This window comes from Pithys albifrons, chromosome 3 (genome assembly GCF_047495875.1).
Source record: "Pithys albifrons albifrons isolate INPA30051 chromosome 3, PitAlb_v1, whole genome shotgun sequence".
Classification (NCBI taxonomy): domain Eukaryota; kingdom Metazoa; phylum Chordata; class Aves; order Passeriformes; family Thamnophilidae; genus Pithys; species Pithys albifrons.
In genome coordinates, this window is record NC_092460.1 from 89,347,629 (window position 1) to 89,372,341 (window position 24,713).

Sequence of the window (24,713 nt, forward strand, 5' to 3'; positions counted from 1 at the left end):
TTGCAGGGGTTTAGCAGAACACTTACTAATGAAAAGACAAACAAGCAACATAAATTAGGAAAAGAACTGAAAAAAAGAGATCCAAGGAAATTTGTGTAGGAATCAACTATACATTGATAGTATGTATCAATTATCTGTGTTCTATGATCAATGAAATCTCTTATCATGTATGTTGACAGCAAGACCCTAACTCCTTGGGGTTTAATTCTTTCCATCCAATTTCCTGTAAAATCTCCCATCCGGAATTTAGCCAGGGAATGAAAAGACAGAAGAAAACTAAACCTTTTCATGCTATTGAGTTACACATGGACTGTGGTTATGGGAATGCATATTTTCGGTGACATTATACATCAGAAAGGGTGGCCAAGTCTGATCCACCTTGTGTGAAAGCAGCCAAAGAAAAAACTACCTAAGCACCCCTTATATAAGACCATTACATTTAAAATTCTAAAAATATCAGTTATCAAAGTACAGGTTTATCACCAAGAAATCAGGTTTGGTGTGAGTTCACCTTTGTTTATAATGGAGCTATTGTGGAGTAAATGTTTTCCTGTAGTTTTGGTGTTTAAGCTGAGCTTTGGGTGCTTGAAGGTGATGTTTGTCAGCATCTTTGCAGGGAGCTTGTTGTGGGCCAGGAGTGGCTCCTTATGCCAGAATCTGATACCCTGATCCTCAAAGGTGAGGGAGACAACCCCTTCCCTACGTTCTGAAGTCAGGCTGCCCACAAACTCCTTCCTATCACAAATTCCTAAATATCAGAAGAGCTGCAGTTAGTTGTCCGTGAAGCACTTACCAGCCTCTCTGAGAATTTCTTCACAGTTTTTCCTCTTAAAGGTGAGCAGAGTGGCCATTCTCTTATTTGGGAATATGGCATATGACAAATACAAATAGAAGCAACAGCAAGTGACAGCAGCTGAGCTGTAGGAGCCTCTTGGTGCACAGTTTTGGGGACACTCTGCAGCTTCAAGCCTGCCCTTTGGGGAAACAACCTTGCAGGACTGGAAGCAGGAGAGGAGGAGCTAATCCCAGTGCCTTGTCCTCAGCTCTTCCCTCTGGAACTCCACAATGGGAGTTCATTATGGTATATCAAATGTGCAGCAAGGTTTTTGTAAGAAGAGTAACTTCAGCGTAAATTATACATACAAGGCTACAGTTTGGTTTCCCGTGGGGAGATTTTTTGCATTTAGCAAGCAGGGACCCTGTTTCTTAGAGAGGGGGCACTTTGCAGAGAGCAAGTACTTACAAGGGCCTTTCATGAGAGGCAGCTCTTAGTACACCATACATACAGTTGCTCAACCTTTATGTTCCCCACCACGACAACAAATAGTCAATTTGGAGCACCAAGCAGTCTGATTTTACAGTTTACAAGCTCCATGTGGTCTCAAAACACAGTTTCTGATTTCCATTTTGAACATGGTGTGCTCTCCCTGCAGGTCTGAGTGCAGTAGCTGTGAGGTTGGAGAGCACTGCGGTGTGATAATGCACGGCAACGCTGTCACTTTCTGCGAGCCATATGGGCCCAGAGAACTGGTAAGTGAAGGCGGCTCAGCTGCTGGGGCTGGGACTGCAGCCTGGGAATCGGAGTTGCCTCAGCTGCAGAATGTTAGTCTGTGCTCAAAGTTCAGCGAAGAGGCTCCTAAGCAAGGTGATAGGCCCACAGAAGGGCACCCAAGAACATCCCAGAGTTTTAAACGAGAGATGCTAACCAAAGGTTATTGCAACAGTTTGCAAGGGACAGTCTCTTGATCTGGTATGAGTCCAAGTTATTTAAAGTATCTCTGAAATGCTGAAAAGTCAAGGAAATAGAACTGTGTTGTCAAAGACATCATTCTCTTTTTATTTCCAACAATGAAATATAGACAAGGTTCATTTTTCTTCTATTACTTTATTAGTCATGTCCCATTTTTAATTGTTGCTGTTGACAAATGTTAATTTAGTTGTACAACATCTCTTGTGAACAATGAATCTCACAGACTTAAATGCAGCCTGGAGCAAGCACCTGCCGGTCTCAGGAAAGTGTGTGTAACAGACTGAGTCATGATAAATGGACAGAATTCATTTTGTTGGGGGTTAGTTTGGTCATAAAATTGCTATAAGAAACAAGGTGGTGCAATATGCAGTAACTTGTGGTCATCTGGGTGTGGGAAATGAATTGCAGCACATATAACCAATGGCCACATGCTGACACTGGGCAGATGTACATAAAGTGGGAACTCTGGAAAGAACTGAAAAATTAAAAGGCCAGATCAAAGCCTGTGTAATACAAAATTAATTTTCATGTTTTCAACAGTCTTCTGAGTGGAGGGAGCTATTTGAGCTATTAGAATTAGAGCTATTTGAAGAGCAAACATGGAAGAGTGCCATAAAACAGAAGTGGTTTTGCCCAGGCACTTTCTCTTCATTTCAGACACTGACAATTCTTTTCACAGGGTTAATTTTACATCCATAATTGAGACAAGAATTCCACAAATGCAATCTACATATTGCTGCTGTGGTGAATGACGGTTATAAACACATATAAAACTAATTTAGACATTTTACAGATAAAGGAGAATTTCTTGCTCCAGCCAGGGAACCCTGTCAGGGATCCTAAATCACCTCTCAGCTACTTTGCATCCTGTTTGAATGTACTGTGCTTCTCTAACTGCCTTGAAAAGAGATGCCGTGTTTTATGTCCTGTGCAAAAATGAAGTCACACCACTAGGATATTTTTCCCATTTTTTAAAATTTATTTTTAGCTGTAGTATTGAACATGGGTAGTGCTACTTGAAAAACAATCTATGACATTTAACAAACCCAGGGTCCCAGCTCTGAGGGGTTTGACCTGTCATTCATTATCTGTCTTCTCCCTGCTGATATATAATTTAGACTATCCTTAGTAACTGGGAATTGGCTTCAAAATACAGTGTTTGACTCTATTTGTCATATTGCCATGGGGTAAAATAGCACTACCATGGCATTGAGAACTTGGAAAAAATTTGTTATTATACAAAAGTGATGTGATTAAATAATCAGCTGAAAAAATCATCATGCTTATAAACAGCTAACAGTCTAATAATGGATGTATTTATAAATCTTATGGCAGAGTTGCAGAAAAATCAAATCCTTCTGAAGGAACATGCTAATGGCTTAACATTATGGATGAGCACAAGACAAAGAGTTCAGGACAGAAATCTGATCTAGTTTTATTATTAGTGTGGACATACCTTTAAATTCCTATTGTCTTAAAATCAACCTGTTTCTGATTTATAGTTGTTTGGCAATTTCACAGTATCTCTCCTCCTAAAACAAATTTTAAAACCTGTTTTATTTCTCCATGAATTTAATCAGTCCTATTTTGTCTCTGCTTGAAGTGTCTCTTGAAATCTCTGTTCCTTTTAATAGTTCCTAATATGTGGATTACTGCAATAAAATACTTAGTCCAGAGGAGTTGTATTGGCACAATATATATTATATCAAGAGCTCTGACAGCAGCTGGTTTGCATCCTTGACCTCCTTCTCTTGTCCTGACTCCCAACAGCTGCCTGTTACTGCAGGCAGAGGCTTTTTGTTACCAACTGTCTCTGTTTGTTAGTGAGAATTTACCACTGGCAAAATCCTGGAAAGATGTACAGCGTCAGAGCTGTTGCAAGCAAAGGAAAATATCTGCTAGAGGCTCCCTACGTCTTTCTCTGCACTGTCTGAACTTAGTTTCACAACATAGTCTTTTCTAAGTCTACATGAACACCTCTTCTGTCATAACTGATACATTTAATCTTTTGGCAATATGAGCCACTGAACCTTGATAACAGTTTTGTTTTCAAATTATAACTTCCACAACATAATTAATTGAATGTAAACTAGCATAATAGGTGCTCATAGCTCAATTCAGAAAGCATTTTATTATTTGTCATGGTAAGCATGATACCTAATACTGAATTGATCCTGACACATTTACTTAAATGGAAATGTGATCATATTTTTAAAGGTGTGACATAAATGCAGCTTCCCTATTCTTGTTTCAAAACTAAGTTACCTGTTAGGACATGTAGTCTTGTTATCAGATGATCTTCAGTGCACTTCAGTGAAGATTCCATTCCTTAATATTTATAAGATCTTCTCTGTATGTAATATGTACATAGAAAGTAAACAAAACGCACCAAAAACTCATGCCAACTCATGCAGGTCTCCACTCATTATTTTCAGTTTCATCATTTTATGAAAAACCCAACTAGGTGGACACATCACCCCCATGACATGCCTTGCTTGTTATATAGCAGTATAATTAAGTCTAACTTGGTAAATAAATTGAAAATAATGAGATATCTTTCACAACACACTAGTGTATTTTATTTTATAGCATTTTCAGGAAAACAGTTCTTATTAGAACTATTGAAATATGGAGGCACTGAAAGAAAAGAGAAAGAGAGGCCTCAGAGGTGGGCAGTGTGCCGAGTCCAGAGTGAGCTGCTGGGTGTTTTCCGTAGGATTCTAGGTCTTGCTAGGATGTGAGTGGTGTGTAGGTGCTACTATAATGTTTCTTGTACATATTATGTAGTATCACCAAGGTTTGGTTTGCTTTGGTGGTGAAGATTTAGGTTCTGTTATTTCCTATTAATATTTCATTATTTTAGGTTTACTTAATGCCATTTTTGTTATTTATTTATGGTTATTTTTGGTCCTTGTTCTATGCTGGGAGAAGTGAAAACCATTCCATATATACAAAATTACACTAATAACACAGAGTTCATTTTTTCAATCTCCTAAACAGTGATCCAAGACCAGTGTACTTTTCTCTTAGACATTAGTACAATGGAAAAAAAATCCAGCTTTGACACATGATGATATATCAATAATCAAAATGACATAACTCAAAATGGCATAACAGAAATGTCCAGGATCACTCTGCCTGAAAAGGTTGGTGATTAACAGTTCTAAGCACAGGAGATGTAGATGTCCAGAGATTTTCCATGCTTTCAAAGAAAAACAAGTGATGAATGTGTTGTTGTGCTGATCTAACAAAACTATTTACTTCTCTTCTCACAGACCACCACTGGCCTTAACACAACTACTGCATCTGTCCTTCAGTTTTCCCTTGGTAAGTTTAGATTACTCTTTTACCTGAGAAAGTGCAAAAAGTCATTTCTGCAAAGGAAAATGGCTCTAAATTTCAGGTTTACCTTTCTCGTTGATGTTCCACTTGACATGAGGATTTCAAAGATCTTTTCAAAAACTGCAGTATATTTATTCATCTCCCAATCTGGAGGTCCAAATATAAATTTTGGAAATGAGAAACCTGAGTCAATACTCTGACAATGGGAGACACAGTCATGGTTGGGTTTTTTTTTTTTCAATAATTTTATAATGTGACATTTAACATTATAATCTCTTGCTCTTCCTCTGAAGTGTGATTATTGTTTCTAAAAAAGGAAGGGTTTTAACATTTAAATCCCCTGATATATTCCAAGTCACACCTGGCTAGTGCTGTTTTTAACACATTTGTACAAAGAGAATAGGTAGGGCATACCAAAACTAAATGCTGTTAAGTTCATATTATCAACAGCATGGTTGTCTGCTGTATTACTGTGAGTACTGTGAGTTACTGCACAATTCACTGTGCACTTGTGGCTATAAATTATGGTAGAATTTGTGGCTTGGGCCAAGGGCAAATTTGGAACACACTTAATTTGTTAACTCATATCTCAGTGTTCAAAATATGAAGAAAAACTGTCTTATGATATAAATGGTTCAATAAAAAAGCAAGCAGGAAATGTAACCTGTTTCCTCAGTAGACCCCTCGATATGTGTTTCCAAATCACATTCCAATTTTTTAAAAAGTAATTCTCCAAAAGTATTTGAGCAGACATGTGATTAAACTCTGGAATTCTCAGTTGGAAATAAGAACTATCAGGTAGCTTGGTAAGCAGCCCGTTTTTTTTAATGGATTGGAAATCAAAATCCTAGAAGGCTCGGAAATACATCATTTAAATTTGTGGTTTTTACCTGAAGTTATTCATTTGGGCATTTGAAGTAATCATTACCTGCAAGTCACTGCAATGTGAATAGATCTAAGTTTGATATCTATCCTTTTATTTTGAATTACTGGGTTTAAAAATCCAGAAAAATGTATCCAAACATCAGCTGAATTATTGCATAAATATTGGGCACCTTTAATGAAAACCAGCAGCTGCTGCCCTGCAGTTCCATTCAGCAAGTGGAAGGGTAGCAGCTCACTTGATCTGCTGGGATGTGTCCCTCCCTGGCAGAAGCCCTCCTGCCTCTGGCTGTGCCCAAGGAGAGGTGACTTCTATAGTGCTGCAAGTTTGTGATGATGAAGGAATTTTGCTTTTCATGGAAATGTACAAAAATCTTCTTTGGATTATCCTTACAGTGACCCAGAGTGGTTAACAGGGTTGGTTGGTGTATGTTTGCTCTCACTGCTCAGTGGCTGGTGGCTGCTGCAGGTCAACCACAGAAGGGTGCAGGCTTCCAGAAGTTTCAAAATTAGACTCCAGATTTCACTGGGAGCCTTTGTTCCTCTCAGGAAGGTGAAATAAAAAACTGGTAAGAAAAGGCTGAGCAGGAATGCTCTACATGACAGGGTTGTCATGCATACATGGTAAGAATACCTTAAACCATAGCAGTAGGAACAGTAAAATCCTTAGTATGATGCAGCAGAAGAGGGGTGGATACACATCTGAGTAAATCAAATTTCAGCCTGAAGTTCAAAAGGTATCATATTTCCCCATGTTCCTCTGTTGAGCTTGAAATTCAGTGCAGATTGGTTTTGTAACTGATAAAAACCGGCATGAGCCAGGGGACTGCTGCTGAGCTCAGCAGTACTTGGCTTTAGAATCCAGTTTCCAGCTTATTCCTAAATGTCTGATTTAATCATAACCCTATTTAGGGATTCATCCAAGGGAATTGCCTGTTTTTTTAGAGAATGTTTGCCACTTTCTGTCAACCGTGGAATAGCTTAAGTTGTAACCTTTTGGGGGTTAATTTGTCACATAGTTTTGGCCACATTAAAGTGCATACCCTTTAATTTCTCTCACCACTAATTATGAGACAGAATTTTGTCTTTACAGGTATATAGGCAGATTAGAACTAGGAAATGAAACAAATAAAAAATATCCTGGTTTCACCATAAATTCTGGATCCTTTTAAGCTGTGTGGTCAGAAAGGGTAACTCACTAGTGTATTTTTCAGTAGTTGATATTCTGTGTAGTTTCCTTCATGTATCACCTATTTGGTAGTCTTGGCCTTCAAAGGGCAAGGCAGTTGAAAAGGTGCACTTAAGATGAAGGCTTAATTAGGATGAAAATGTAATTAGTAAGGCATTTTCAGCATATAGGACAGCATTAATGTGCAGTATCCTTTCTGAACGAGAGGAAATTTTCTGCCATGCAGCAGTCACTCAGAGCTGGTGGCTTTGCCCTTTGGTCCAGGGCTGGAGTGCTACTTACACTCATGCACTCCCTGCCCAAGTGTGCAGAAAATTTTGATTACTTCAAATGTCTTAATCATCCATCACTACATTTCTTCAAGACCAAATACTGACATATCTAACAGTTTCCCTAATGTTCAGTGGGATTGTTAATTGGGATATTTAAAGCAATGCCTTTGGGCTCTCTCAGGCCAGAACATCTGATTCAACAGCTTGGGAATTGCAGGATATTGCAAAAAAGCCTCTGGACTCAGCTGCCACACAGTGTCAGTCTGATTCATTAGCTGAAATATTCTCTGTTTCTCACTCTGAATCTCAGCCTTTTCCCCTTTACTACATCCCTGGACTTCTCCAGGGTTGAACATGATTGTCCTTCACACAGGCTGCTATGATGGATGATGACTTAGAGTACAGGGAGATGAGTGACTGAGCTAAACACAGAAAGGAAGAGACACATGAAATCCATGAGGAGAAGAGGAGAGGCTTTAGAAGAGCATCGCCAAGGTGTGAGGTGTGCAAGCTGTTGTGCTCATGCCTTGTTCCTTGGGTGTCCTCTCCAGGCATATGCTCTGGTGGCAGTGGAGTGCCTGGGCTGTGCCTACTCTGCATGGGCCGTTCAGCATTGGCAGGCACTTCCCAGCCCTCCTTCCCCTCTGCACCAAACACCAGCCTGAAGCTGAAGGTGCTGTGATGAGCACAAACATCAGTCTGGCCTCCAGGGCAGGTTCTCCTTAGAGCAATGTATGTCACAACGTGAAAATTGTTAATGAAAAATATTACCTTGAAAAATTTTGTTCCACGGCTCTCTCCTTATGTCTTAATACTAGTAGATAATATCTGGCTATTAAACCATGTTTGGAAATGGGAATAATTTAGGAAGGAAACGTCCTACTCTTCAACTTTGTTATGAAAAACTTTCAACATTCCCCTGAGAATAGGATGAGTTTGTTGGTATCATGTATTGGATAAATGCATAATGTTTGTAAGGCAGAGTACTATAAAATTGTTTTCCCTCCAACTTTTATGCCATTGTTACAAAGATCCTCTGTCATTACTAGAGAAAAGCAGCAATCCTCTCTCCCTTCCTCATTTTCTGAAAAATCTAACCTCTCTATTATTTTACATTAAACCAAAATTGGTTTATGGGGGAAGGGCTGTCTAATCTTCTGAGAGGGAATATATCTTCAAACATTACAAATATTTGGCACTTCAGCAGATCAAGCCATTAGTCTTGCAAACAAAGAACTAGACAAAGGTTCAAAAGTTTTTTTGTTTTATTTGGAGAAAAACTTGGACTTGGACTCTCTCTTCCAAAGAATTATTATAAAGAACTTTCACAAAAATTGGGTTCCCAAATCTAGCAGATTTTACTTTGAGTCAATCATCAATCCTTACTTTCAGTCTCCCTCAAAGCTACCTTTACATGCCAAATATGTGACTTGCCATGTTTAAACTTTGTTTCTAATCATAAACCATCTTTCCTTAATTGATTTTATCTTAAGCGTGGTCATTTCACACGTGTAATATGGATGTATATGTTCACTGTGACAAATGAATACTCTTAAAAGAATCTCAGTATGATGCAGAATAGCTTTTCCTTCAATAAATAAAATAATAAAGCCTGTAACTAAACTTCTGGTGGGCACTGAGAATACCACTGAGCTAGCAAAGAAGATGCTGCCCTCTGAGAGCATTATTTGCTGTTAACATGAAAGACTTGAAGATGCAGAATGAAAGTTGTCAGGCCTTGACACTGGAAATTCATTAGGCATCTTTGCTGCATGGATCCTATGCTTTGTCCCTGCTATTGCCAGAGAAAAGACTTTACATGAAGCAAAATATGGATCTAGCACATCAACCCTCATTAGAAACAGTTTTCAGTAAGGTTTTAGGAGCAGGCTTTAATCTGGGAGAGTGCTTTGTGTTTCTGCCAGATGAACTGTTTTCTCCTCTCAGGAAAATCCTGGTAGGTATTATCCAAAAGATGGTCATTTACATTATGATTTACTCATTGGTCTGGAACCAAAAGCATTTGGACCTTACTTGTAGATTAAGAACGGCTATTTCTCCTGCTACTTCTGGAGTAGAATAGAACAGAATAGGACTATTTCAGTTGGAAGGGACCTGTAGTGTTTATCTAGTCCAACTGCCTGACCACTTCAGGGCTGACCAAAAGTTAAAGTGTGTTGTTAGTGTCTTTAACATCATCCAGTCACTCTGCCATCTGTTGCTGTTCCACCTTGCATTGTTCCAACTTATTTTCTATAAACATGCATCAGATGACCAAGTTTATTGTTGATTACAGTATTTGTCAAGGATAAAACCTACAGGGTTCCATATGGATAAAATTAATCTACTACAATCGCTAATAGTACCTGGCAACAGCTTATCAATCTCCCTTAATATCTTCTAATGAAATCCTATATCAAGGATAAATACATGTATTTTTTTGTTTTAATATGGTTTAAATATGATTGATGAAATATTACTATTGGTATTTAATTATTCAGGATTTCTTGTTAAGGACAAAACTACACTAATTCAGAGTGCAGAGATCTTACTGGCTGATCTTCATTCAGTGGTACCCACTTTGTCCCCATTTTCTATCTTCCTGAAAAGGAAATAAAATGCAAAACTTTCTGCTTTTACATGCATAAATATTTCATTGTATAATCACTTAAACCAGTAACAAAAGTAATAATTTCTCCAATCTTGTTCAACACACTTTCCACTCCTGCAACTTTATTTTCTGGCTGAGTAATCACCCCTGCCTTCACTTCAGATTTCTGAAGCTTTTTAAATCCATCAGACCACCAGCTGTACTTAACTGCAGAGTACTTGTATTACCTGTGGTGACTTCAGATTTATACTGGCATGTTTTTTAAGACATGTATGTGCAATACACAAACCAAGGACTTCTATGTGGCTTAGTTTATTTAGTCTGGTTTTAATGCTGCTGATTTCACAGTCCTCAGGGACTGTAATGGAGAAAGCCATTTAAAATATGTTATTGGTTGCTTTTGATTAGCATATGAGTAAGGGTCACTGATTTGGATACAAATCTCTGACATAATGATTCCAAAAGCGTTTTCATGTCATGTCCTGCCTCAGCCTAAGACATCGTTTACTGAATCATAAACCAGCAGCCTCTATTTCTCTCCTGAACTACCAAGGTCAGTAGGATCTATATGAGAGCTGTTTTTCTCAGAAAATCCATGGGCTAAGGGTCTCCGTGATGCTTGTTGAAGACAAACCACAAATATCACCTTTACAAAGTAAAATGCAATTTTTTTCAGGCTTATTTTTTTCCTTCATTTTTGTAGTGGCAATTTGTCATTGTTACCAGTGTGAGTCTTGCAGAATTTAATTATAAAATGTATTTGGTTATATAGATAATGGAAATACTTTTTTTGCTTTGATGCATATTCAATCTACATATTATTATTATTTAATCATCATCATCATCATTAGAATTGTTGAAAGTGCCCTTTGGATTAGTCCTTACCTGCCAAGCTTTCATGCTTCAGAAAAATAACATTTACTTCTCTATTAACCTTAGCAAATAAGAGATTGTGATAGACAAAAAATAAACTTACAAAAATAAATAGTGAGGCTGGTTCACTGACCTCCATGTATTTCTGTGGAGGAATTAGCAGTCTCCCTGGGCTGTCCTCTGGAGCAGCATCTGGAGGGCTCTGCAGAGCATCTGTGTGGAATGATGATCCCTTCTTCCCACCAGAAACATCCCGACTCCACTTTGGCTCAGTCTCATGAACAGCCACGACTGCATTTGGCCCCATATAACAGTCTGAAGACTTTTATCATTTATGTCCTTACCATGTTTTAATTCAGTTCTGGTGGCAGCTGTTACATTGACAGCAGTGCTTTTGTGCTGTCTATTTATCCTCTGCTTGGATTCAGACCACTCAATAGAAGACGCTCAAACATGTTTTTCTAAATAGGCCTTAGCTTTGACTGAAAGGAACCATTGCTGATGATTTTCTCTTAATTTTCCATTTTGTTTAGTCAGTTTTAACATTAGCAGAAGCTATCAGATGACTGACAAATGCTGTGATAGCATTTTGTGAGATAGCACTGGGCTTACCCTCAGCAGAACTGAATAAAGCTGAGTGATTTCCTTCAGAATTGCTATGAAAATTCACTCCCATGTCTCTAGAGAAATACCAAAGTGAAAAATAATCCCCTTCTGAATTTGTCATGGAAGAGTATCTGATCTTTTAAATCCCTCACTATCTTGTTTGCTGAACAGACAAAAAAAAACCCCTCATGGAAGAAACTGTGCTGACAAATGTCGAGCACGTTGAGCCACCTCCTCTCGTTTAATCACCTGCATGGATGATTTCCTTCAGTCACCCAAGTTTCTCCTGCTCCAGAGCCTTCCAGGAAGGACCAGGTTTTCTGTGTTGGCTTGGCAAATCCATACAGTCATGTTGATGGTGGTACCAGCAGGGAAGAGGCAGTTCTGGTTGACCACAAGTCAGACAGACAATCTTGCATTAGGTAAACAAGGAGCACTTTTGGGCTACCATGAGACTTTAAAGGATTTCATTATCAGGAAACTCACAGATAAAATTGTGTTAGAACTCTGTCTGAACTGAGCTTAAAAAAATGCATAAAACCAGTTTTTACAATAGGTTTTTTTAAAGTATTATTATCCGTAAGAAATTACTTTTATGGAATGAAGCTTCATTCAACAATATTACATTTTTTTGATTGGCTACCCAAATTGCCATTTGCTATTGCCTGACATGAAACCTACTAGTTTCCCTTTCCTGGGGGTGAAGTCCTTTGAGTTGATTCATATGTTATAAATTGCATCTAATGCAAAAGAGTAAGACAGGTAAGTGATATCAAACAGTACTCTTCACGTAGCATGTGCAAATGTTGGGTGTTACTGATTTTTCTGAGTTGTGTAAGAGAGGCTGCCTAGATAATACCTAGATTGAAACCAGGGTTTAAAGTTGATACTGTACTTGAGAGACATTTTATTGGCCTTGGGGCAGAATGATTTGTGCTGTTTTGGCGAGCCCAAGGTTACAATGAAATATTGTCTGTATTGCTTCTGTACCAGGGCTTCTCAGACACTATTGGGAGGTAAAATGTGAGTGTTACAGATTTACTACTTGCAGAAAAGCAGAAAAGATAAACAGAGCCTCAGGATTCAGATCCAGGGCAGGTGGCCGTGCCACCACCTCACACTAAAACATGGCCATTATGGAATTGGTTGCTGCAAATAATAAATGCTGGATTACAGATGGACTTTCATCTTAATCCTGCTCATATCATTGTAGGAGGATAACACTTTTGTATGATTAAAATTGTCCATATTTGAATTAACTCAAACAACAAAGCATCTGCTGTTTCTAAGGGGGAAACAGAGAAGACCCCAGCTCAGCAAAATGCTCTGCTCCTGGCTCTTTCCAGTGGATGAGGGAAGGGGATTCCATGAAAGCAAAAGCAGATAAAAAAAGAAAAGCCTATCAGGAATTGCAAAAACCAGCTTTTACCAAACTAATTATCTACCCACATATAAATTTAAAGGCAGGCAATCAGTTTTATAGGATTTCAGAAAAGAGAGACACCTCAGCTCAGAATTTGAGTTGAGAAAAAATATTTCTCAGATTTTCTTGGTGTCAGGGAATTTCCCTAAAGCAGGCAAAGAAAGGACTTTCAAATCTCTGTATTAAAGATACCTCCTTTTACACGGCGGTTTTTGGGACCAATGTGTGTTTTCTACTGCCTGTCTAAAATGGACTGGCTGTGAAGATCTAAGTAAACCTTCCTTTACTTTCCCAAATTTTAACAATCTTAACCCTTCCAAAGGGATTTTTAATACCCTTACCAGCACTTTATGGTGCTCATTTTCTTGATTATAGACTTTTGCAGCTGACCCAGACTGCTAAACACAGTTACATGGAATGTCTCTTTTATTTACTGATACATATTTGTGTCCTACTGAATTACTTTTAGATGGTACCGTTTGCATTTTGCCCACGGAAAGGTCACCCTCTCACTTAGAGGATCTTCACATAATCTGACATTAACTATTCCATGGCAATAACGTTGAAGCAAAGCACACAATATGGGTATATCAGTAGAGAATGTTTACTGAGCCCAGGGGTTACTACTTGGTCAGACATTCACAAACAATTTTAAGTGTATTTTTGGAGCATTAATGATATTATTGTTTCAGTAGCTGTAATCCCTGGGTGTCCATTTCATGCAGGTCTTACCAGGTTTTACCGCTTCACCCTCAGCTCTATATGATGTTAGTGCACTTAAGAACGTGTTTAAATTTAGAAGCATTGTGTAATTATTTATTTGGCAAGACACATGTTACCCAAACTCATACCTGCTGGCTGGATCTCGGAAAGACACTCTATAAAGAGCTGAGCATCTTTACTTCAGAATAAACTGGAAACTGGTGAGGGAAACACAGCTTTCTGCCTAGATTATTTTTCTCTCCTCAACATTCTCAGCACAAAAAGCAATATGAATTGTGATCTGATCTTGTTCATTAGAAGAGGACAAGTTTGTGTAAGCACAGGAAGCACATCATATCTCTGAATATAAATAGACTAAGAGGAAGTTGAGCCAGATAAGTATTTCCTCAGACTTCTCATCTAAAGGAAATTAGCTGCATTAATTCATAAAAAGCACATTTGCTGTTATTGGAAATCCTGGCAGGAGGTGGGTAGGAAGACACCTGTGGGTGGTCACCTGCTCCAGTGCTCCCCCCACACTCCAGTCAGGATCACCCTTTGGGAAAGGACAGCTCACTCTGGGCCCCATCCTGAGGTTTAGTCTCAGAGTAATTTTTATGATTAATTTTTATCAAGTGTATTTACTAATTATTCTCTTCATGTTTTGCAGTTTTACACTGGAAGCCTTTTAGTATGCTTGTCAACCCTTTATTTCTCTTTAGATGTGAGTTACTACCCAGCATTTCCAAAATAGAGCAGCCTAAATATGCCAGTGAAACAAAGTTAGCTGCTCTCAGAAACCTTCACAAAATAAATAGTTGAGACTTAGCATTACAGAATTCATAGTTTTCACTAATGCTAGAATAGATCTGATTTTCAGGGAAGGCAAACACTATTGGCACTTTTGTTTCCCGGTGTCAGGTATTTGTTTCAGATTGTTTTTCAGAACACATACATGGGTGCAGACAGTCAAAATCCTTTCCTCAGAAGGGAGAGAAAAGCAGCCAGCAATAAAAATATTTTCCCATTAAAAGGTAGCTTATAATTACAAAAGAGAATACAGTGCTTATAGTTTTTGAGTATTTTTTACACTCAGAACTCTGAACTCATTCTATAAACAAGGACAAACTTTTAAAAAATAGTCTAAGTATCTAAAATGTCATAATTAAAAATCACATTTGTAATTAAATTCAAAGTTGTGGCTTCAAAGGAAAACTAAAATGCTCTTGTGACCTTCTCTTGTGAAAGTTTTCAGAGGCAGAATGGAATGAGCAGTGAATTGCATATTTCTGTACCAGTGCTTCTGGTACATCCAGCACAAAATATTCAGTCATTTAAGACGGTTTTAAATCATCTGGTTCTTGATCAGAAGCCAATATAAACATACACCTTAAAAAGAATTAGAATCCATGGAGCATTCATTATACCAAACTGTATGGTTCATTACTTTGGAAAATACTGTTAGCAAGCCAGCCAAATTTGACCACTAGTAATTTATACTACACAGTTTGGATTAATTCAAGCGATATCAGCAAATCATAATCCTTAGCAAATACTAATCATTATTCATCCCGTTAACAAAATGAACAAAAGTAACCTAGAATTAGATGAACAGGATTCTTTTCAGCCCCCTTTTGTTTTTCAGGCTGCAGCCAGGACACAATACAAACCCTTCTACAAATTTTTTTGTTTAAATCTTTCACATCCAGTTCCACATTAAACTCATTCTCCTTTAACCAGCATTAGAGATCTCATCTGCTTATCCACACAAGCACTTGCAGGGACTATCAAGAGGTTGTCAAGAGGCGCAGGACGTCACACTCTATAAGGAGCAAAATATTGCTTCCCTTGCAGATGGCACCCAGTTTTATCTCAGCAAAACACCAGCCTCTAATCAATGTTGTTAAGAAATCTTAGAGACCAACAGCTGCATGACTCGGGTTTCTGTAAATCTGACCCAGTTGGAGGCAAAGCTGTATTGAGAATTAATTTTGCCTGTCATTGTCAGCCTGGATACAAATAAGAATACCTGGATACAAATAGCTGATATGTAGTGCCTTCATAACATCCCTCCTGAAATACTATGCTCTTAGTGCTTCTACCTACATGACATTTGAAAAAATAAGGTAGGTAAAATATTCACTAGTACTTTAGATGGCATTGGAGGAAAGTAAAATCAATGTATTAAGACCTAAAATTAAAAAAGGCAAAAAAGTCATGACTGTTTCAGCTGGACATGCTGCAGGTGGTCAGTGCTGGTCAGGTCCTGGCTATGGGTTTCCAGTACTCTGAAATAAGCAGACTGAGAAACATATTTTTGTTTCCCTTTTCTATTTATTCCTGTTTAGCTAAGCAGAATTAACAAAGCAGCTGTCAGGAGATGTTTAGCAATCCCAAACTCTGCCAGTCAAAACCCTTCTCTATTAGCATTGGTGCCTGGACTAAACTTTGGGAAAATTTTATTTTATTGAAATTTAGCTTGGGAAAAAATCCAAGCATGTAAAGCACCAGCCAAATAAATGAGTGTTTCAGAATATTCAGCATATGAAAATGGCTGGATTTTATAACAGAAGCTGCTCATAATTTTTGATAACAAACAAAATTGCTGTCTGGGCTTCAAATGTATCATTTAAAATTAAATCCATGAAGGTTGTCTCTACTCTAGCTTTTTTGTAAAACTTTTGGAATTCTGTGAACTTCAGATGAAAGCCTATCAAAAAGAGTAAAATAACTCCAAAGGAGAAAAATACTTTGTTCCTGAAACACAAGGACAAGCTTGCCTGTACATATAATAAAGAATAATTTTGTTGTTCTTGGTTGGAGGACGGTTTGGTGTGTCCCCTGCCTCCAGTAGATAATTACACGTGCAAACCTTTAACATTAAAAGTATAATCCTAACTCTTAGTGAGATTTAACAAGCAATAACCTCACCAAGGCTTTGGGGTTGCTGTGACATACTCGGCTTAAGAAAGAAATGGCATTTTCCTCTAACATAGTAACTTACCGACATAGACTTCTTTACAGTGATCATTTTGCATGTTTTGCTACCTTTTTTAGTGGCTAATTGAAAGCCTGGGCTTTCCTGATTTAAAACAAGCCTAATCTAATCCCATTCAAAAGATTTTATGTACAAATTTTTCTTTGGAGGATAGGAGGGTGTGAAGATTTACGGCATGACATCCTGCCCCTGCTGCTCTGCTGAGAGCTGACAAACTGTTTATTACCATCTCTGGAAGCAGTGGGAAGGACACCTCCCTCCCCAGCGGATTTTGCCCTCCATTCCTGATATGTTACTGCTTGAATTTTATCACCTATTTGTTCACAAAGTCAGACTATAGCTTTGCTGAGCGAGATAGAGGCAAGCATCAAAAAGCAGATTTCTGTTTTAAATAATCCTACTTTAGGATTACTGAAATAACAGCAATATGGAGTAATAGCAGTAATATTAAGTAAGAGTAATATTGAAAGCAATATTGGAGATGCTATTGAAAGACAGTGACTTGCGAGACCATCTCAGTAAACCCTGTCCTGTAGTGCAGTTGCATTTTCACCCTCCTCCCTTTTCTTGGGGAGAAATTCTTAGTGTGAACTAGGATATATACTAGTTTTATAAGAGATTTGAGCACCAGATCCATGTGCTTCTTGTAAATTTTAAATATACAGTTCAAATAGCAAAGAACAAAGCCTTAATTGTGTTGATGATTTTTTTCAAATGTCTTAATTTCTTTTTTAAATTGTGAGTTCAAGCTTTGTAGAACATTTACATGACAATCTTGCTATCTTATGATTTTGAGTCAAGAACATACAAAAAGAGAGTTTAAACACTGATGAAATACATTGGTATTTGTCATCACACCCAGTAATTGCTACTTATGTTGACCTTAAGAACTTGCCCAAAATAATTTTAATCTTAATACAACCTGACCTGCTTATTACAGTAATAAACCCCAGGATTTTTCACCCTTCTTTTCATTGTCTCCATTGCTCTTTTCCCTATATCACAAGTGAAATATCACATCTACCTTGTGAAGCCTTTTCTGAGTGGCCCTATTTCTTCTAAACAATAACTTTGATCTTCATTGCATAGTTTGAGGGTATTCAGATCTAACAGAGAATATTTTTCATATTGACTGTGCAGCAAATCTGACCTTCTCTCCTTTTTAAGCAGCATATTTGGACTTAGCTTAGCTTAAGACCACTACCAAAAGTTGATTGTAACACATTTGAATGGCACATGTTATAAATCTATATTGTTGGTTATTTTTACTGTTTATGATCCTTTAATTTCTGTCTAACAGAAAACTCAGTATGTTGCTATTTTGCCTCCCAGCCACTGGCCAACCAGAGTGGTTAAACTGGCTGAAGTTCACTGATATTTGAACTGAATTTCCCTGAAATGAAATGAACGACTGTGATTAGGGGTTGGAACTCCTGAATTCCACAGCAGTAGGAGCTGACAGCAGATGTCACCCAGTAAAGTAGACCATCTCAGCAGATGGGCAAATATGAAACTCAGAGGCTTTTCCTGACATCATTTTGTTTTAATATGATAGAAATAAAATGCCTTGTCAGTAAAATATAACCAGACAATTGCTTTGTAGTCATTTTGGATACATGGTTGGTAATTCAAAGTCCTGCTGCCTTTGCAATATTAATTATTCTGTGCCTCTTTACAGCAAGAATATGTGTCAGACCAGCTGAACGTACCACACACAGCTGTAGTGGCTCGGAAGTATCTGTTCCCCTATTTGCAATTTAATGTTAGTAAAAGATACAGGAAAGCAACTTTGTGGATCATTTTCAGGAAGCTAGTTGATGTCTCAGGCAGAATTATAGAGACAGGATTTCATCCCGTGTTTTGGAGTGGTGTTCCCCCTGCAGAGGTATGTGGTGCGTGTCTCGGACTAGAAAAGCAGTTCTGTAGAGCTGAGAGCTGTGAAAGGGAACAGCCTCAGGGGAGCTGGGGCTGCAGGCAGTGTGCTTAATGACATATGTTCCCATTAAAATGTGTAAGCTGTTCTCTTGTACAAGTGGTTAACACCTTTTTAATCAGGCCGCTTATTTCATTACAGAAATAAGCACCCCGGGTTGGGAAATGCTGCTATTTTATGGTCAGCAGTGTATATATGCATATATACATATATTAAAATAGGTATATACACAACTTTCAGTGTGATTGAAAGTATCTGAGATACATAGACATAACATACTACTTGTAGCACATATAATCCCCAGTTGTACTATGAGCAAAGCTGCACTCGCCCAGCAGTGTCCTGGTGCCTTCAAAGGGGCTGTTAAATTGAGAGCTGCTTAAGTATGGAAGGGAGCTGCTGTCTGCTGCTTTGAATCTCACATTTCAACATGCTTATGAAGTAAAAATTCTCATCTTTGGAGCACACATTAGGATGCCTGTTTCACTGAGCACTGGATTTTCTGACGTGGATGAATTAGCCAGTGTCTGAGGGAAAACAGGATTTTTAGTGTGTTTAATTACTGCTCAAGTTGTTTATCATGTTTTCTAGGTTGAATTTCTCAGTCCTGGTTTTGTGTTGTTTTGACTGTCCCATGTATTAATTGTTAAGCTTTTCTTTTGTGACAACACCCAGAAGGCTCCCTTTTATATATCACAAATAAATATATTACCCTACCTTGCAGGGGTGCCATAAGGCTTAATTAGTTCATTCTTGTAAAGTGTTCTGAGATTCCCAGATCAGCATCAAATGTTTGTTATTAATTATAGGGTCCAGGGAGTATATTGGATAATTTCTTAATTTAGTTCTCTTCAGGCAACCTTAAAATAACTAATTTTACAACATCTTTATTCTTTTAAATTCCTAAAGTACATTTGATCTTGGCTCAAGTAATTCTGTATGTATTTTCCTCTTACTTACTGTATTTTTCTTTCTGGTAATTTTTTTTAATACAGTAATATGAAAAACAGTGTCTTTCTGTTTTCCCTATAAATTCTGCTGTCTGGATTATTCTCTAATAAAAAGGTTTTGTTTGAACATTATATGGTGAGGTTTTTCTGCAGCTGAGGGTGTTAAGTAATTTACTTGGCTTCCCCTGGGAAATTTGCAGAGATTACATGGCACTGCTGTGATTTATCATTTCTACTTTATTTCTGACTCATAAAGCATGCATTATTTTGTGTTTACCTTCAGCAACAGATCACAGGAAATTTCATCATCAATCAATGTGCCTTAACATCGGGAGAAGTGATAATGTGACAAAGGCACAGTCAGCAACTGTGGTTATTGGAGAATCATTTATTGCTTCATTGTGTCGTAACACTTCTCATGTTATTGTTTTTCCCAGGATCGGGCTCGTGTCGCTTTAGCTACTCCGATCCCAGCATCACCGTGTCCTACAGTAAGAACAGTTCTGCAGATTGGACTCAGCTGGAGAAAATTAGGTTGGTTACAGCTCTTTAATCATTTTCATGCTTTCTAGCTGAGCAGGTGGTGCTTAAACATGGCTCTTTAAAAGCTTGTTTTATTTGTTAACTTCAGTTCTTGCTTGTTCATACATGCTAAAAGATGAAGGGTGAAATTCCTTGCTAACTGTAGAGCTGCTACTGATTTTGGGAAATCACAATTTCATCCACTGAGTATGTGGGAGGTAAGCAAGGGAATGACTTCAGACTTAAAGCGCAACTCCAATAACCAGCAGGTTCAGGTGCCTGAAAAAACAAAACTTTTATGACTTTTGTATTTCCACAGCACTTTTAATGTCAGCAAAAGCCATATTATGTAGTGTTACAACAGTCTACCTTGATAGGATAAAATATTTAATAAAAATATTTTATAGCTTGATATGAACACTCTTAACACTCTTGTAGTAACAAGATTGTGGTGAAGAGTGGCTTGCTTTTAAACAAACTGGCTTACATGAAAGCACAAAGGATTATGAATGGGAAATTTAAATTTTTTTATTGCAATATGCTCACCTTTAAAAAGAAAATCAGTGTCAGAGACAGATTTTTCTAAGAGACCATAATATTTTGTGAAATAACATTAGGAAAGGCATTGTGCAATGGCATATATACATAGTTACACAACTGGGGGAGAAAAGAATTGTCATTACTATGTAATGTCCTCATAACATCTCAGTCTGCCTTCCTATATTACCCTAGTGTCTGCACTACACAGGTCATTTGCTTGAGCCTGTTTTCACTCAATTGAGACAATTTACAGAACAAAAGGCTCCTTAATTTTTTATTAATAAGTAAAACTCTAGCTGCAAAACTGTGGATTTCAGGATCTCGTTCTCCTTGTGGGAGTAGGATTAGGATTTCATTAAAAAGCATAAATTATGAACAATTTTTGTAAAATAAATGACACTAATCCTTATCTCAGAAAAATATAAAGCAAGAATAACTTTACTGGAGTTGCCTCAGTGTAACCACATATAACCTTTTATTTTTGTCACATTGATGTAAAATTACACAACTAGTCCATAACTTCAGCTCATTCACTCTCATAGTTCTGCAAGCCAGAAAACTCAAAACTTGTGTTCATGCAAACACAAGCCCTCGAACCCCAAATTTCTTGAAGTTAATGTGCATACAATTTGTTCTCCCTTGCCTCAACTTCGGTGCTAGAGCCAGCAGTAGAAAATAGGTCAATAGAGCAATGTCGTGCAAAGTGGAGAGGATGAATTATGGAAGGATGCTCATTTCTCTTGTGGTCTGTATGAATCACAGTGTTTATTTGAATGTGCTTCAGCGACTTCCACTGCACTACATGCAGCTCCTAGGAATGGTGGGAGAACTGGGAGAGGTGGGACAGGAGGGCAGCTGTGAAGGGGAGATGCTTGTTGTGTGTTGTGACAGTGGGATTTCAGCTCTGGCCTCCTGGGAGGGAAGGGAGGGGTCTCTCAGGGAAGGTGGGTGCTGTGTGTTGGCTCAGGGAGAACCAAGGACACCTCCGAGCAGCGTTGTAGTGGAGGGTGACAGACATAACATTTAGCAAGTGCAGGGAGATTTGTGGGTGCAGAGTCTGGGTGTGAATGTGGGATAAATGCAGTTGCTTTTCAGAATTTCACTTTTCTTTCAAAAGGGAAGTTCCTCTGTTTTCTGCTGTAAAAGCAAGCTATTGGTGCCCATTTTCTGTAAAAGCTCAGGATTGTCTCTAACAAACTATTCACCCTTCAAAGCATTGGTGCCAAATGAAAGGCAAGGTTGAGTAGCTGACATCTTGAACCCCCAATTTTGTAACTCCTTGCAGCCTGAGGTTTGAATGTAGCTAATTCCTTGACTGGGTGGTTAGTAAACCAAAAATAATAATTCTCAGCATCTCTTCCTTGCACACAGAGCTCAGTCCTTTCATTGCCACTAGCAATGCAAAGTATTCACCCAGAGCCTGGGGTGAACCTCAGTTCTTTCACAGTTCTGAGGGCAGCTCAGTGAATCAGAGCTCAAGACCCTGATCATTGTCTAATACTAATACTCCAGGTCTGTGTCTCCTCTCTACATTTTTCATTTTTAGCAGCAAGAGAAAGGACAAATGGCTTGTTTTTTCTGTATTGTACTTGAAGCAGAACATGGAAGGAGAGACAGCTTGGCCCTCCCATCCACAAAATTATCATGACACCAGGGATGTGGGATTGGAAGGACATGTAGGTCAGAGAAAATTCCCACTTTTTCCCTCCAATCATTCTGCTCCATCCAGATCTATGAGGGACTGAGGCACCAGAAGATAGGAGATTCTTTTGGTGAAGGAAAAATTATTTTGGGAGACCCATTTTTATAAAGAGCTTCCTTAACATTTCCTTTTGGCCATACTTGCAAAATAACCTGACAATGCCCAGTCAACGAGGACCTGTGGCCAGCACTGAGCATGGACATGGCCCTGCTCTATCTTCCTGCTCTTAAAAAATCTGCATTGATCTGTTATTTATTGCTTTATTCTTTGAGTCAGGGCTGCCTGTTTGGGCTGGATGTGCACTGCCTGACAGTGTGTGAAACTCTGCCTCAGGGCAGGTATTTTCTGATCTCCACAGAACAGCGTACAAGGCACATCAGCACAACTATGTCACATTCAGTAAATATGTTAATTGAGGGAAAAGTTTTTACAGCTTAAAATTGGTCTAATTCCTTATCATTGTTTTTCAGTGCCCCTTCCAACATCAGCACAATCATCCACATCTTGTACCTGCCTGAAGATGCTAAAGGGGAGAACATCCATTTTCAGTGGAAACAGGATTATGTTCATGATGGTGATGTGTATGAAGCCTGTTGGGCATTGGACAACATCCTGATCATAAATGCTGCTCATAGAAAAGTGGTGCTAGAAGATAATCTGGATCCTGTGGATACTGGCAACTGGCTTTTCTTTCCTGGGGCCACAGTTAAGGTTAGTCTGATTTTCCATGGCTTAATGTTATTATAACTCTTGTATGTAGAAGAAGACAGTAACATCCAACCAAACTGTGAACACAAGGCTGTTCAGGCTACTCCAGCTGCTTCTAGAATTGGTCTCACTTTAACTTTGTTTTTACCTTTTCTCTGTCCCATTGGGGCTTTCTGAAACAATGATACTTTTCTGCCATGACCAAAACCAAATGGCAGTTTATACTGTCATGTCAAAGATCACGTAACAGAAAACGTGAAACAGCTTCCTTTTAGCCAAACAGTGCAAGATTTTTGAAACAAATTCAAGTCTTTCTGTTGGATATTTTGAAAACTACCTGCTTGTTTAACTTGGTGTTGTTCAGCTACAGCTACTTACTTCATCAGAAACCTTCACAAAAATATAGTTTCCCACTTTTCTCTCTGTGAATATCCCATCTCCATTGCAGCATGCAGTCAGGTAGTGGCTGCACCTTAAAATTCTCCTTCTTGGTATGATCCTGTTTTGATACATGAAATCCAGCAAGACCATTATGCCTTGGGAAAAACTCCAAGGAGCCCAGCAAGATCTCTGTGCACAGTGTTCCTTCACATGCAGAGTTGTTCAATATTTAGAAATCAGCTGGATTGTTGCTTTCTATGTTTCCACACAGCCGGAAGTTGAACAGCAGATGACTCTCCGTTTTCATCCTATTTTTCATTCACAAAAAAAAAGCAGATTTATGTCAGGGTTCATTTGTGATGCTGGTAATGGTTTTGGCAATTGCACAGGAAACAGATGTTGAATACTAGGCAGTAAGAGGTTGGTTTTGGCCTCATCCTTTTCCCACAGAACCTGATATGAGAGGCCTCAAATTAATATTCCCATTAATCTAGTACTCATAGGATCTGCATATTGTCTCTGTTGTTTACTTCAGCAAGACCATTTAAACTACATTGACAAAGTTTTTACATGAGATTTTAGTTTCAAATAATGTCCTGCATATTTAATGACTATTATTTGATCAGTTCATGCTTGTTGTTTTGTCAGTCTTATCTCTGGATTTTAAAATGAGAAGGCGTAAAAGCAAAGCAAGGATTAATGTACCATAGGCACAGTTACTTCTTCTCAGATGGCCAAGGCTAAGCACTGCTTGCTCCTTCTGAAACATGTGCAAATAACACCTAAACTTTAGCAAATAAATCTCTTTTGTTGTTAAGGTTTGTTTGTTTACTTGTTTGTTGGGTTTGGTGATTATTTTGGGGTTTGTTTAGTTAAACTCAGGCAGTTTGTGTCAATACACAATTATGATTTCATGACAGACAAGGGACTTAAACCTGGAGATTGCTAGAGTGTTTCTAGACACAAATCATCCCACTCAAGCTCAAGCCTTGTATGTACCACGGTGAGGATTCAGCAACTTGCCATTCCTCCAACGTGAGATTTTGTTCTAAGTACAAGTGAAACATGGGAATGCCTGTTCCCAGCTGACATCTCCCTGTGTGTAGCCACTTACACCAGGTTAAGGATACATGGAGGGCTGTGGTGTAGCCACACTGGGTTAAGGCTATATATGATGTAGAGCTTTTATTCTTCATGGGACCCTGCAGTGTATCTAGATTGTCACCAGAGCACTGCTTTAGTTAAATTTCATTTTTAAGGTTCTGGCTCCAGTCTTTCACAGATTTTCAGGAACAATCTTGCCAAATATAATTTGAACAGATTTTGCAT

General features: G+C 38.3%; 1 protein-coding gene across 2 annotated transcripts in view; it reads left to right on the forward strand.

Moving 5' to 3' along the window:
* RELN (reelin) overlaps positions 1-24,713 on the forward strand; it is a 281,484-nt gene that overhangs the window by 131,401 nt on the left and 125,370 nt on the right. For both annotated transcript variants that reach the window (XM_071552669.1, XM_071552670.1), the window contains exons 7-10: positions 1,434-1,530; positions 5,026-5,077; positions 19,969-20,065; positions 22,766-23,006. In XM_071552669.1, the coding sequence (XP_071408770.1) occupies positions 1,434-1,530; positions 5,026-5,077; positions 19,969-20,065; positions 22,766-23,006 (487 nt within the window). The remainder of the gene's footprint in view (positions 1-1,433; positions 1,531-5,025; positions 5,078-19,968; positions 20,066-22,765; positions 23,007-24,713) is intronic.